This window comes from Triticum aestivum, chromosome 7D (assembly GCF_018294505.1).
Source record: "Triticum aestivum cultivar Chinese Spring chromosome 7D, IWGSC CS RefSeq v2.1, whole genome shotgun sequence".
In the NCBI taxonomy this organism is placed as follows: domain Eukaryota; kingdom Viridiplantae; phylum Streptophyta; class Magnoliopsida; order Poales; family Poaceae; genus Triticum; species Triticum aestivum.
Window position 1 is genome coordinate 39,954,948 of NC_057814.1, and position 13,950 is coordinate 39,968,897.

Sequence of the window (13,950 nt, forward strand, 5' to 3'; positions counted from 1 at the left end):
CCTCATCCCTCCTCTCTGGTGAGCTCCTCCTCCCTCCTCTCCGGTGAGCTCCTCCTCCCTCCTCTCCTCCCATCCCCTCATGGTTTCTCCTTCCTCCTCTCCGATGCTCCGGTGAACTCCTCTCCGGCGACCTCCTCCTCCTCTCCGGCGATGTAGGCGAGCGCCTCTTCGGTGACCTCCTCCTCCTCCTCTCCGGCGAACTCCTCTCCGGCAAAAGAACGTACAAGATCCAAAAACAGGAACAAAATTTGAAATAATATCGTGCAAAAAAACGAGCAAAAACAACGAGCAAAAAATGGGCAAAAAAATCGCGATCCAGATCCAAATTCAAAATTCAAAAATAGCAATGGCGCACGGTGGGGGTTAGACGGTGCGCCACTACTATTTTCCCGCCTTCAAAATTCAAAAATACTAATGGCGCACCGTGGTCTATACTAATGGCGCACGAGTGGCCTATACTAATGGCGCACCGTGGCCTATACTAATGGCGCACCATGCGCCATTAGTATACCAGATACTAATGGCGCACCACTGGTGCGCCAATAGTAAAAAAATACTAGTGGCGTGATGCTAGTGGCGCACCAGTAGTGCGCCTATTAGTAGGCAAAACTGGTGCGCCACTAGTAGGCCTTTTCCTAGTAGTGGCTGCCTTATTTCTAGCTGATCACGACCAATATAGATGGTCATAACCTTGTAAATTGTGGTGGATTGCTATGACTAGGCGCCACTTCATCAGTTTTGCCTATGTGTCATGTCCATGTGTCAATTTTTGCCCTAGGTTGTGAAGCAACCTATATTTCTGTCATTCCCAAAATTCCCAAAAAATTGGGCATTGTTTACTATCCAAATCATTGCCATATGACAATATTCAACTCCATTTGCCTGGTAAATCTTCCTCGGCAAATTTCCAAAGTTTTTTATTCAACTCGAACTGTTGTGAAGGAAGTACTAGCTAGGCATATCCTAATGAGCTGAATTTTTGCCACATCTTCTATATTCCCAAGTCATAGCTCTCCACAAAATTTGAGCCCCATCTAACAATACATGTGAGTGTGGCTTCAACATTCATATTTCTGTCCAGTGTGGTACGTTGCAAAGCAAGTGACACCTAGGCTCCTCCATTTGAGCAGCAAATTTTCCAATATAGTGTCCTTAGTAGATGATCATCCTCGGCCAAAACTCAGGCCCATTGGCCATGTGCATTTCCCGTACCACTAATCAAACACTTGGGTGCTAATTCATGTTTGAGCATTGTTCGGTCTCCTCGTGAGATTCTTCTGTTGTTATTTTCTTCCAAGCATCTACCTGGGGAGTGCCAAACCTACTAGACATGCCTAGGCTTCCCAGAACGCATGGCAACGCCATGGTCACGCGGTGGGCATGCGAGTCTACACGCTTTGGAGTTGGGGCTCTGGACCACCGTCCAAACCTCAACGTATCACCACCAAACCATGTATTTATGGTTAAATAGATACCTATATACCTAAAAATGATTTTTGGAAAAAATAAATAGCAAACTATAAGGCAGCTGCAGTTCAAGTTTGACCCGCTTCCTACTGAATCGGCGGAAATTTGTCTTTTTCACCAGAGGTGGATAAAAACTTTTTACACCAAAACATTTTGTCAATTGTGCATTAAACATGGCCTTGTATTTTATAAAATTGATTTGGTCCATTTTTGCAACAATTATTTGGTAGTTCCTTCACAAAAAAACCTCATTTCGGGCACTCGAAAAATGGAAAATGAATTTTCCGTGCAAAGAAAATGAAAACTCCCTTAGGCGACATTGTTTGGAATTTCAAGATGCACCCTTGTGCACAATATGAGATCATTTGAACAAACTATTCCATGAATGTGGCCATAAGATTGATCATTTGGCTTGAAAGCCATGAATCTTCACGCATGATAACTCATTTCTGAGAACACTTTTTAAAGATAATTGTCATATTACAAGTTTATTATTTTTCGTGGAAACTTGGTCACATATGATGACACAATGCGAAGGTTTTCCAATTTTTTTTTGAATTTTTTATGCCCGTTTCAAAATGCGGTCAAAACGGCGGGCTTGACCGTTCCTAGCTAGTTGTTGAATCTTGGAAACCTTTTGATGTTTCTATGATTAAATAGATAGTTATGTACCAAGAAATGATTTTTGGAAAAAAATAAAGAGCAAACTATGAGGCAGCTACTGTTCAAGTTTGACCCGTTTCCTACTGAATCGGCGGAAATTTATCTTTTTTACCAGAGGTGGATAAAGGCTTTTGACACCCAACCATTGTGTCAATTGTACATTAAACATGGCCTAGTATTTTATAAAATTGATTTGGTCCATTTTTACAACAATTATTTGGTAGTTCCTTAAAAAAAACCTCATTTCGGGCACTCGAAAAATGGAAAATGAATTTTCCATCCAAAGAAAATGAAAACTTCCTTAGGCAACATTGTTTGCCATTCCAATACGCACCCTTGTGCACAATATTAGATCATTTAAACAAACTATGCCATGAATGTGGCCATAAGATTGAGCATTTGGGTTGAAAGCCATGAATCTTCACACATGATAGGCCATTTCTGAGAGCACTTTTCTAAAATAATTGTCATAATACAAGTTTATTATTTTTCCCGGTAACTTAGTCACATATAATGACACAATGTGAAGGGTTTCCAATTTTTTGATTTCTTTTTGAATTTTTTATACACGTTTCAAACTGCGGTCAAAACGGCGGGAATGACTGTTCCTAGCTAGTGGTTAAATCTTGGAATTTTTTTGGTGTTTCTCTGATTAAATAGATACTTAAGTACCTAGAAATGATTTTTGAAAAAAATAAAGAGCAAACTATGACGCAGCTGCAGTTCAAATTTGACCCGGTTCCAGCTGAATCGGTGAAAATTTGTCTTTTTCATGAGAGGTGGATCAAACCTTTTGACACCCAACCATGTGGTCAATTGTGCATTAAATATGTCCTAGTATATTAGAAAATAGATTTGGTACAATTTTGCGACAAATATATGGTAGGTCCTTCACAAAAAAACTCACTTTGGGCACTCGAAAAATGGGAAATGAATTTTTCGTGGATAGAAAATAAAAACTTCCTTAGGCAACACTGTTTGCCATTACAAAATGCACCCCTGTGTATAATATGAGGTCATTTTTTGATTTTTTCATGTGAAAAATTAGAAGAAAATAAAAGGAAAAACACATTTACATGTGCTCTATTCTCATTGGTGGAATTAGGTGTCACACGGATCGATGACATGGCCCCATCCATCCATCTCTCCATCCCACGTCCATCCATCCATCTATCTTCAGAAAAAAGAAAAAGAAAAGAAAAAGGGTAACCCCCACCCCCACCCGCAGCCCGACCAACCAAAGCCTAACTCCTCCCATCTCTCCTCCCATCGCACTCCTCCTTCCTCATCTCCTTGCCGCCGCCACCTCCTCCCCGTCCTGCAGCGGCGCGTCCCGCCACCTTCTCCTCTCCGTCCCGCCACCACCTCCTCCTTCCTCAACGCGTCCCACAACGGCGTCCACCGCGTCGCCTGCCGGCCGACCTCGCGGGTGGCTGCGTCGGCCAGCCCCACCGGCGACCTGCTACCCCATCGCTGGCTTCTCCCTCACCCCTCTCTAACCCTAGCTTCCCGTCGCCGGCGGCGGTGTCCTCATTCCCTCGCGTTGCACCTGAACCTCCCTCCCGCTCCTAGTTTTCTTCCTCCTCCTCCACCGCTAGGGTTTCGTCTCCCCGATCCCCAGTTCCCGAAGCTCGGATCCAGCAGAAGCAGTGATGGCGGCCGCGGGAGATCCTCTCCAAGGTTCAGACCAAGCCCGCTGATGGAGCTGCAGCCGCCGGAGGGGCCGACGCGTCGGATGCGACCGCCGCCCCGGCCGCCCCCGCCGAGGACCTCAAGATCTGGGATGCGTGTCGGATGCGCTTCCCCAACCACGACAACGACGACGCCGTGAGGTGAGCCCTATACTGTACTATAGCTGCTAGAGTAGGTTATTCTTTTAAGCTGGATCTGTGCAAGGTTGCAACGTTGGTTCTATATTTTCGTTGATGGAGTAGATGAATTATTGGTATAGCTGTAGATGTTGAGTAGATGATCTGGTGTACATTTTGTGGTCTGGAAACAAAATTACTAAGCAAGGTGAAGCCCTGAGCTTGACTTGATCGCTGTGCTCTATGTATATTTATTTACTGCTATAACATGGATATATATTCAGCTTTAATGTTAGTTGTAGCGCTAGCACGTCCATATGTGCAAGAAAAGGGTTAAGACAGAACTATGCTTGCTAGTACTATCTCTCTAAAACATGTGCAATCTGAATCCCAACAATCCAACCTGGTAGGGGCAGATTTTGCCTTGTTAGAGTTGTATTGTGATTTAATTTAGTGCTACATGGTTTTAGATTTCTTTGTTAACTTGAGCAGGAAAACTAAGTAAGATGCGTATTTGACACATGGTATTGGCAGGGACAGAATGGCTTCTGATGTGTTGTGCTTATGTATTATGCTTGCAGCTGCCGACCTCTTCCTGGGCTTCGCAACCAACTTCCAGCAGGTCTACGCGCTGGCGCAGTGCGACGTTTACTGCAGCAACTGCGTCACCCAGGCCGTGCAGCACATCGCGGTCGAGTGCGGCGGCGCCCCCTCCGGCCAGGTCTACCTCGACAAGTGCTACATTACCTACAGCTACTACCCCCACTGTTTCATGAATGGTTCATTACAGTAGTTCCTTCTGCAGTAATTTCAGTGTTTCATAGATTAAGATTACAGATGTATGTTCATGAATGATGAGTAGTTTCAGTTATTTCCCAACTTGAAAGAAACTGGAATAGGCAGTAGTAGGATAATGAGTCATCCTGCACTAGTACAAGTACATGAACAAGTAGTATTATACGAGTCAGTGTAATACCTATGGTGTTGATTTTGAAATTTGATGCTCTCTAATGTTCCTATATTTCCATTGATCAGAAATCTTTGCTATAAGTTTCTTCGAATTAAGCGCTTCTCCATTCTCAGTACACCAAGAGAAACACGTAATAGTTTTCATGATTGTTCACGTGCCCTCTGGAATCTGTTATTCCTTTAATGATTGCCCATGTTATTATTATATCTTATATTAAAGGGAACTGTCCTTTTAACATGTTTATTATTTCTTGTAGCCGCTGGCCTGGTCCTCCTTGAGGAGGAGGAGCAGGAGGGGCGCACCCAGCATCAGGAGAGGAGAGGAGAGGGAGATCCATGGCGGCCGGCGGCCAGATCCGCGCCGGGACCGGGCCTGCTCGTCAAGGAGACCCATGCCATGGACTAGTAGCTCAAGCAGTCTTCTTTTCTTCCTGCCCATCACCATCTGCAGGTTGTCATCCTCAAGGCCTCCACCATCTGCAGGTCTTCTTCTTCCATTCCATTCTCTGCTCTGTTCTTCTCTGCTGCAGTGTCTACAGTGGATGCAAATACCTGATTGTATATGGATGGATGGATTGCAGGGTCTACAATGCACCACCTTGATTTGTTGATTCGGTCTGGAGCAGCAGCAGCAACAGCTCCTTCCTTCCATGTAGATGGAGGGCATGACCTGCACAAGGAGCTCCAAGGTCACAAAGGTATCTGCTCCCTTGCTGTACATGTTTGTGGGTTCTCTGTGATGATGAAACCACTGATTGGATGTCCTGATTAGATACAATGCATTCCATTGAACCGTGGGGACAACATGAGTAAACTTTGATGTTTTACTGTACAGCTTTTGTGGGGTAATATATGTACAGTGAGTGGAGGACAACATGAGTAAACCGTGGGGACAATATATGTGGGACAACGAAGGTTATGGGGTAATGCTTTTGTGAATCAGTTTGCTATTTGTATCCAAGCTGAGTAAACTTTGATGTGGTTCCTGCAAAAGCTCTTGTTTTATATCTAACTGTACTAGGTATGTTTTCATGAAATGTACAATAAGTGGCCTGGGATCCCTCACATGAATCTATACCAACCATGTTTGATCCGACGGCCCAGTATCAATTTTTCTATTCTTCTACCACAAGCCCAAATTCTACTCTAGTTGCTCCCTATTAATTCTCAGACCAATGATAAGATGATGAAATTTCTTACTGCCTTCAAGGTCAACTGTGCTGCCACCTTTCTTGCTAGAAAATCTTAGTTTTTTTAGGCATATAAATAGGCATATAAATTGGCCTGTGCATTTGGCAGATATAGTAGTGTTTGTACTAACAGATTGAGCACAAACATTATTTGTTAAGAGGGCCCTGCAGTTATATTTTGGCTGCCTTTTGCTCCTTCATTTTTGTGTGTTTGAAAATCAATACAACTGACATGCTTTACTTCTTCCACATGCAGTGATTGCTAAAAATGACAGGGATCAGATCGACCGCCAAGAATGATGCATAGCTTAACTGCTGTCGTAGTCGATTTCCAACAGGGAATACCTTTCTAGACTCCAACCTTCACAGTTCTCGTTGACTCATCTTGCTAGCAACTGAGTAGCTTTTTGCATACTTCTGTCAACAGCTCAATGCCACCAAATCTTTTTTGCCGTTCTTCTCTATTATACAACATCTGTTATACATCATACGGTGCCGAGCTCCTCATACACCAACCATTGTACAAACATATCATGAGTGGTAGGAAAATTTTGAACCTGTAGTATGTCACCTTATTTTCCAGATGGGCAATAGACGTCGTCATACTGTACTGTAATAGTGTCTTACCGGGTTTCAATTTGGTTTGCTTTGTACAATGCTTGCACTGGAAATGTTGAACTATCGAGCCTCCTCTACTCTGTTCTGTTGTATGATTACAATTGCAATAGTATTATTGGATCTGTTAATCAGTGCCTACATGTTAGATTGGCTTGATTTTGAGATGCAGCGAGACTCTGATGTTTCTGAATTCTGATGTGAAGGCATGTCTACATCAGTACAACTTTGCATGCATATTTTATTGACTAGATATATACGTGTTGACTGTCTGTTCCTCTAGTTTCCTGATGTGCATGTTTATTTGGATGCACTGAACCTTTGCATGTAGTAATAGTTCTCTGATATACATGCAACCTGATGGAACTTTCATGCTCTGCCATTGACCTACCATGAATATATATTACTACAGCAGCCTGTTACTATTACTACATGCCATCTTTTTATTTTCAGTAGTGATTTTGATGCAACCTGATGGAACTTTCATGCTCTGCTAGTGAGAATAAGATGTTATAGTCTAGATATATGATGCAAAGTATGTTGTATTTACACACTTGTATCAAACTGCAGCAACCGCACAGGTGAGTTGAGGCAGGGGATAGAGAGGTTGAGCCGCTCGGGTGCTGATCATGTACAGCTGAGCTCTTTCCAGCGTCGATGCGACCAAACCAATGATGCAAGGCTTCTGCTGTTGCTGCTGCATGTCTTCATCAACTTAGTTGTTCCACAGGGAGAGATATAAATCCTTCACTTGTTCACTTTGTAATCTGCAGATTACTTCTTCCATTAATCACCTAGTGCTCCTGTTAGTGAGATTCATCTAGTATTTTTTTGCAAAGCATGCAATGGTTTGGAGTAGTTGATCATGGCCTGATGGAACCTCTAGCTGAACAATAAGATAGGTTAGTTAGTGTAGTAGAGGAAGAAAGATGATATATTTATTATTTGCTTTTGCTGCTTCTATATACACATGTATGTATGTTTAGTTATTCGACATGCTTCTGAAATTGACCGTGGTTTTAGACCGAAACACTATGCTTGTTCAAAGAGTGTCCATGTTGTGTGATATATGATGCTGCACCGTTGTGCATCTCTCTTTTCTTGTGTGCCGCATCATTGTAGATATGCTTGATAGAGTAAATGATTTCAGTTCTGGTTGTGTCAAATCTTTACTATGTACCATGCTTAGTGTTTATTTTACTGAGGCATTGGGCATTGGAATTTAGGCATTTATGTATATTTTTAGTTCTGGATGTGTCCAATGCAAACATTACTGTCAACTGTCAAGTTGATTCTAAAATGTCTTATTAAGTTCATTTCAAATGGTTATTTCTGGATTTAGTATGAATTTATTGTTGACCTGGCCTATGCTCTGTACCAATTTATTGCATTATTTTGTTATTTAGTGTTAAATATGCTGTTATATTTACTTTTATTTTGTTCCTAAACATTTTGTTCTATAACGTGCAGATGCTGGCCTTTCATGTTCCTTTGCGAATATCAGGACAAAGAAGTCGGAGGAAGCATAGTTCTAGCTCATTGGAGCTAATTCTGAGAGTAATTTGATGTAGCAAAACTTGGCTCATGTGATTGTACACTTGTAGAGCTTGTTATCTGATTGTATACTTGTAGAGCTTGTTATCTGATTGTAATCTTGATGCTGATCACATTTGTATGTGTGTTATATGATGTAGCACTTTGATGGTTGATAATATTTGAAGTATTTCCTGTATTTTCTGTGTGCCAATTTAAATACTACGTATTTATTTATGTTAAATTAAAAAATAAAGAATATGGCCCTGACAGCTAGGACCTAGTACAAGTACCTAACAATGCGGACCCACTTGACTAGTGAACCCATTTTATATAAAAAAATGAAACTGTTGAGACAAAAAGGCCACGGCCCAAAAATAAAAAGGCTGCAATGTTGGGCTTGGCCCAGGAAGTCGACCAAAAATTGACAGGAAAAAAAATATATAGGAAGGCTGAATTGTTGGGCTCGGCGCATGTAAAACACCGAATCGGACCGGGCTGAATCTTATCAACTACCTTTTCATTTGGTCACAATTTTGCCACGTCAGATTGCCACGTTGGATCCGACGTGGCCTGGGCAGAGAGCTAGTGACCAAAACAGAAGGTCATAGAATCAACGACCTTTTGTTTTGGTCGTGAAATTCCACGACCTTCTCACAGAGAAGGTCGTTAATTTCAGTTTACGACTGCCAGCTTTTGACCTTCTATTTTTGGTCACAAAAAGGCTGCAAATGAAAAGCAATGACCTTTTAGTGACTAGTAGTGATGGTCGCAAGTTGACATATTATTTGTAGTGTTTGCAGTAATAGAAATATCACACTCCACTAGATTAACTAATTTTTTTTAAAAGGAGGATGACCCTGATCCTCTGCATCACGTGGTGCACATAACTATTTTAATAAACAAAGTACGAGGTTCAAAACAACGTCTCAAGCAAGCTGCATGAAAAGTAAAAAAGTGGCACTACCGGCGAAAATAGGGTAAAATGACTGAACATCTATCCTATTGTTGGATCGTCATCCAAACCGATTGTAAGTATCACATGCTACCATCTCCCAGCTGTTGCACCCAATAGGCACAAGCTCCCTGTGATCCGCATGACAGAGTAACGACTACGTATGGATCCAAGCACAGGAAGATGACCCGTAGTATTCTCGATTCATCGATTAAGGAATGTTACTCTCCCGATGTCTATTATTCCCACATGTCTCTGCATCCATTCAGTTCTCTGTGAGCATACTCACCACTTATTTGTACTCTAATATGTCAAATATAATGGATGGAGGAATAAATATTGTAGTATCAATGACTCAATAGACCTTGCATTTTGCTCATGCAAGCAGAGACGTATATATAGGGAAATCATTATTCACACGGACGTGAAGGCTGCAGGAGAATTTATTTATTTGTTCATTATTTTAATTTTCATTGCAACTTTTTCACTTGGTAGAATGCATATGTGCTTCTGCGCATTTATTATCGTCTTCTTAGCAGTCGAATCTTTTGACCCAACCCACATTATATTTTCTGTATATATTCCTTTTATTGTCAAATGTATTAATTGATCAAACTTTGTTTGAATTATTATTATTTTCATAAAAAGGTAAACTTAAGGCCAAACATAGGGGGGAACCATCGTTTTTTGCTTTTTGCAGGAAGCAAATGCCTACCGAGCAACTGCTCACGGAGATCACCAAAGGGAAGAGAAAGTGCATTTACTTCCATTTGCTGCCCCCACTCCAGGTCTTTTTAGTGTGTCACATTCAGAGTTGGGAGGAAGTGGTGTTTTCATAAGGAGCCCGCCCTTTTTTAATCTGACAAGACCACCATAATCTGCGATCAGTGATTCATTGTCTTGCTCTGTACGGATAACATGTCTCTTCACTGATTAAGCAACCAAAAAATAGCCAAAAAAAAAAAACTGAAAAATCTCGACCGAGACAGCCGGCGAGCCGGTCAGAATGAGATCATGGACTCGAAGCAGTTGATGCCGTCGAACTCCGGCGTGAAACGCATCTCCCGCTTCATCTCTGGGCGAGAGGCTTGGTCGACCTTCTCCTCCTGCCGCTGCTTCTCCGTGGCTTTCTCCGGCTGCTGCCAGCTGCGGCTCCGCCAGGAAAGGCGTGTGGCGTACCCGGCACCCGCGATGTCCGCCGGCGAGGAGCTCAGGATCGAGAAAGCCAAGATCTTGTCCATGGTCAGTGGCGCCTAGCGCTGATCGGTTTCTTCCTATGTGGGTGTGGTGCGTTGGTAGATGCTTGATTTCCCATGGCTCCGCTCGTGCTCTGTTTATATACACGGAAAGGGGAGGGGAAGCCGACTGTTTAGAAAGTTGATGTACGCGGAAAGAAGACGCTGACTCCGTCTGGCATATGGCGGGAGTAAAGCGACATGAGACATGGTTGATTGTTTATTGAGTAGGAGAGGTGACGTGTTGCGACTCTGACTCGCTGCCGCGCGGGGAGTTGGTCAATATGAGATGTCCTTGGCGGCTTGGCTATTGTTTATGGCCAGGAAAGACTGAAGGAGATTGAAGATGACTGACTGGGGTGAGGAGTGGACTTGGACATGAGGTGTCGTGTGAGGGATGGACACGGGCCGTGAGTGGCCGGCCTCGCGCGCCGCACGGCGCCACCAAACTCAGACAGACCCTCGCAGCACCTGTTAGGTCAACTTGAACACACGACCATGTCTGTTTTGTCAGGGTAGTGCGGCCAACTGGCCAACATATTTGGTCCGTCCAGCCGGTCGGTCGGCAAATATACACAATTTTTCTCATACACATGTCCAACTAAAAAGCAACATTCATATAGATCAACCAAATAAATCACATAGTATCACAATAATAAACAACATATGCAGAGGGGGTCGCCCTGGCGCAGGCGAGCAGAGAGCAAATCCTGTACTCCCAATCATGGAGTACTCCGGCTGCTCCAACCACATCACAACCGTTGGATGGAACATCTATGTACAGGATAAAGTGTGGAGGCCCCCATCCTCCCAAATTTCCAGAAACCCTCTATATAAGTTCAATGGAATACTGTACAATTAGATAGTCACTAGTTGAAAATTGGGCATCATTCCCGGTTTCAGAGGGCCTTTAGTCCCGGTTCTGCAACCGGGACAAAACGATCGGGACTAATGCCCACCACTTTTTAGTCCCGGACATAAGACTCACATTTAGTCCCGGTTCCAGACACCAACCGAGACTAAAGGGGTTGCGCCAGGAGCGAGGACCTTTAGTCCCGGTTCGTGTCTGGAACCAGGACTGAAGGGGTCAGACGACCCGGGACTGGTGCCTGCCGAGGCCCGGCTGGCGCCCTAGCCGCTCGAACCGGGACTGATGCACCCATTAGTCCTGGTTCATAACACAATCAGGACTAATGCTCTGATCTGGCCAGGACCAAAGCCTTGTTTTTTACTAGTGAGTGAAACCTCAGAAATTAGTGATGTTGCACACATTGTACATGCAAATGAATCTCGGTCTTGTGCTTATAAGCACTTCACCTCAAGGTATTTGAACATGCAGATGAAATTAGTCTGTACTCATGTAAAGTATCAGGCAATGAGTTGCTAAAGTTGTACTATATGTAATTATTAGTTGTACTATATGTAATTATTAGTTGTACTATATGTAATTATTGGAATATCTAGTCCTAGTAAATATAGCAATTTTTTCATTGATAATTTCCTGCGCCTCATACAATACAAAGAGATATCGCCACGTTTTTTCCAAGATAGAAATAGCTAGGAAATCAACATAAAGGGAATGATGGATTACAATCAAACGCATAAAACAACACAAGCTTCTAACATCTAACAACATACTTGAAGACCGGAGTTCTATTCTCCAGCGTCGATGGATCGCACAGGTAGGTGCCTGATTGGATAGGGAAGGGAGAGAGGTGGAGAATGGCAGGGCGGGGATGGGGCGAGTTTGCCCGCCGGACGTCGGAGCCCAGTACGTCAGCACCGTGGCGACAACGTTCGCCCGGCATCACAGGTTCGCCGCCAGAGGCCCAAAGCCCTACTTTTGTTGGCGTTGCTTCTTTTCCAATTTGGGAACAGCAGCTGGCTTAGAGGTAGGTGATTGGAAAATACTACTAATTTTGTATGCATTCAGGGTGTTCTTTGCCAATTTCTAATGGCGGAGCGCTCGGCTTGCATCTTATCCCTAAATTATGTATCTAAGGGATGTGGTTAATAGGAAGCAGCCGGAGCACACAATCAATTGGAGCACAGGATATTTTCCCCAGGCGCGCAACCCTCTCCGACAGTTGATTCAGCGTCCGGGGACACCATTGAGGCGTTGAGCATTCCAACAGACTTCGACATGGAGAAGATGGCCTCTATCCAGCCACGCAATCTCTCGAGGAAACCACAGACCTCCTGATCGCGCGCATGCTGTCGCAGTCAATCGAGTAGAATGTGTTTGCCATAGCGCCTGTGGTTGAGCTCCTATTGGTGTTGCTGGCGCCACAAGCTCTGTATACAACCTCTCCAGGGCAACAACCTTGGCGTTGGTCGACAAGGACGTTGGCGTGTCTATCCATGACACTTTGTTTGGCACTCGAGCCAATAAACTAGTGCTGTTATCCCTTTTCTTTGCATATACTGTACTATTGTACTAACAAAGTACTCCCTCCCCAAAGAAATGTAAAAGTATTTAGGTCATTAAAGTAGTGATCTAAAAGCTCTTATATTTATTTACAAAGAGAGTATCAAGGTTTTTTTGGGGCTTGGTGGGAGGAACCTGCCATTATTGGTGAAAAGTTATCCTTTCGAATCACAACGTAAACACCATCATATACAAGGCGTCAGTAAATCAAACAACTGTGTGATTGTGAGGTCATTCATTCTCTCGCTGTGGACATGGTAAGTCTCTTGGTCAATAATCAACCAAACGTAAAAAAAGTAGCAGATGGGGAAGTGAAAAAGGAGAAAAACTACTCGGAGACAGCCAGCGACCCACTCAAGAGGATACTATCTACTCGAAGCAGTTGAGCTCGTCGAACTCCGGCGCAAACCCTGCCGGCCTCGCCTCCTGCTTCCTCTCTGCCCGTGGGCTCCGCTCGACTTTGTCCTCCTGCTGCTTCTTCTCGGTCGCCTGCTTTCCTCCGGCGCTCCGCCAGGACAGCCGCATGGCGTACCCGGCCCCAGCAATCTCTGCCGGTGACGAGCTGAGGATCGAGAAAGCCAGGATCTTGTCCATGGTCGATCAGCCAAGCTGCCGGCCGGCAGCAACCGAGTTTCCTAGCAAACTTGGTCTGCGTCGAGTACCAAACGACTCTTCTTTCCGCTGTTGCTCTGTTCTCTATCCTGACGTTGTCTTTGAACTCTGGTTTGGATGTGCTTTCCCACACATGCCGACTGATGATATATATACACGTAGGGGGGGTAGGAGGGGGGAGGCAAACCGGGTTGTTGAAGGAGCGGTGACGCGGCAGGATGGAAAGTCCATGGACGCCGCGGACAGGGGACACCGACTCTGACCGGCACACGGCAGGAAGCAAGAACGACATGAGAGAGTATGACGGGATCCAGTGTTTACGGAGTGGGAGAGGTGGCCTTAGGCGACCCAGCCCGACACCGTCCTGCAAGGGCCGCCCTGAATTGAACGAACTAGGCGGGGCTCACTAGCTGCCGCCGGGTCGGTCAAGCTCGTCCCAAGAAAAGAAATGGGCCAGATGGACTGTGGCCACTAT

The 13,950-nt window shown here is 44.2% G+C and overlaps 2 protein-coding genes and 1 long non-coding RNA gene across 5 annotated transcripts; 1 reads left to right on the plus strand and 2 right to left on the minus strand.

The window, feature by feature from the left end:
• The first annotated feature begins 3,359 nt into the window (after positions 1-3,359).
• On the plus strand, positions 3,360-8,444 carry LOC123164044 (uncharacterized). 3 transcript variants are annotated; one of them, XR_006482147.1, is made up of 6 exons: positions 3,360-3,962; positions 4,520-4,659; positions 5,165-5,390; positions 5,489-5,605; positions 5,743-5,830; positions 6,354-8,444. It is a non-coding gene; the product is annotated as an uncharacterized lncRNA (long non-coding RNA). The 3 variants fall into 3 exon arrangements; XR_006482146.1 differs by lacking the exon at positions 5,743-5,830; XR_006482148.1 differs by lacking the exon at positions 5,743-5,830 and having other exon boundaries at positions 5,165-5,358.
• A 1,664-nt stretch (positions 8,445-10,108) lies between these two features.
• Positions 10,109-10,516, minus strand: LOC123169379 (uncharacterized). The gene has a single exon (XM_044587216.1). It carries the CDS (start codon positions 10,439-10,441, stop codon positions 10,202-10,204), a length of 240 nt encoding a protein of 79 aa, XP_044443151.1. The 5' UTR covers positions 10,442-10,516; the 3' UTR covers positions 10,109-10,201.
• A 2,537-nt stretch (positions 10,517-13,053) lies between these two features.
• On the minus strand, positions 13,054-13,609 carry LOC123168593 (uncharacterized). Its single transcript, XM_044586480.1, has one exon. It carries the CDS (start codon positions 13,455-13,457, stop codon positions 13,233-13,235), a length of 225 nt encoding a protein of 74 aa, XP_044442415.1. The 5' UTR covers positions 13,458-13,609; the 3' UTR covers positions 13,054-13,232.
• Positions 13,610-13,950: the final 341 nt, after the last annotated feature.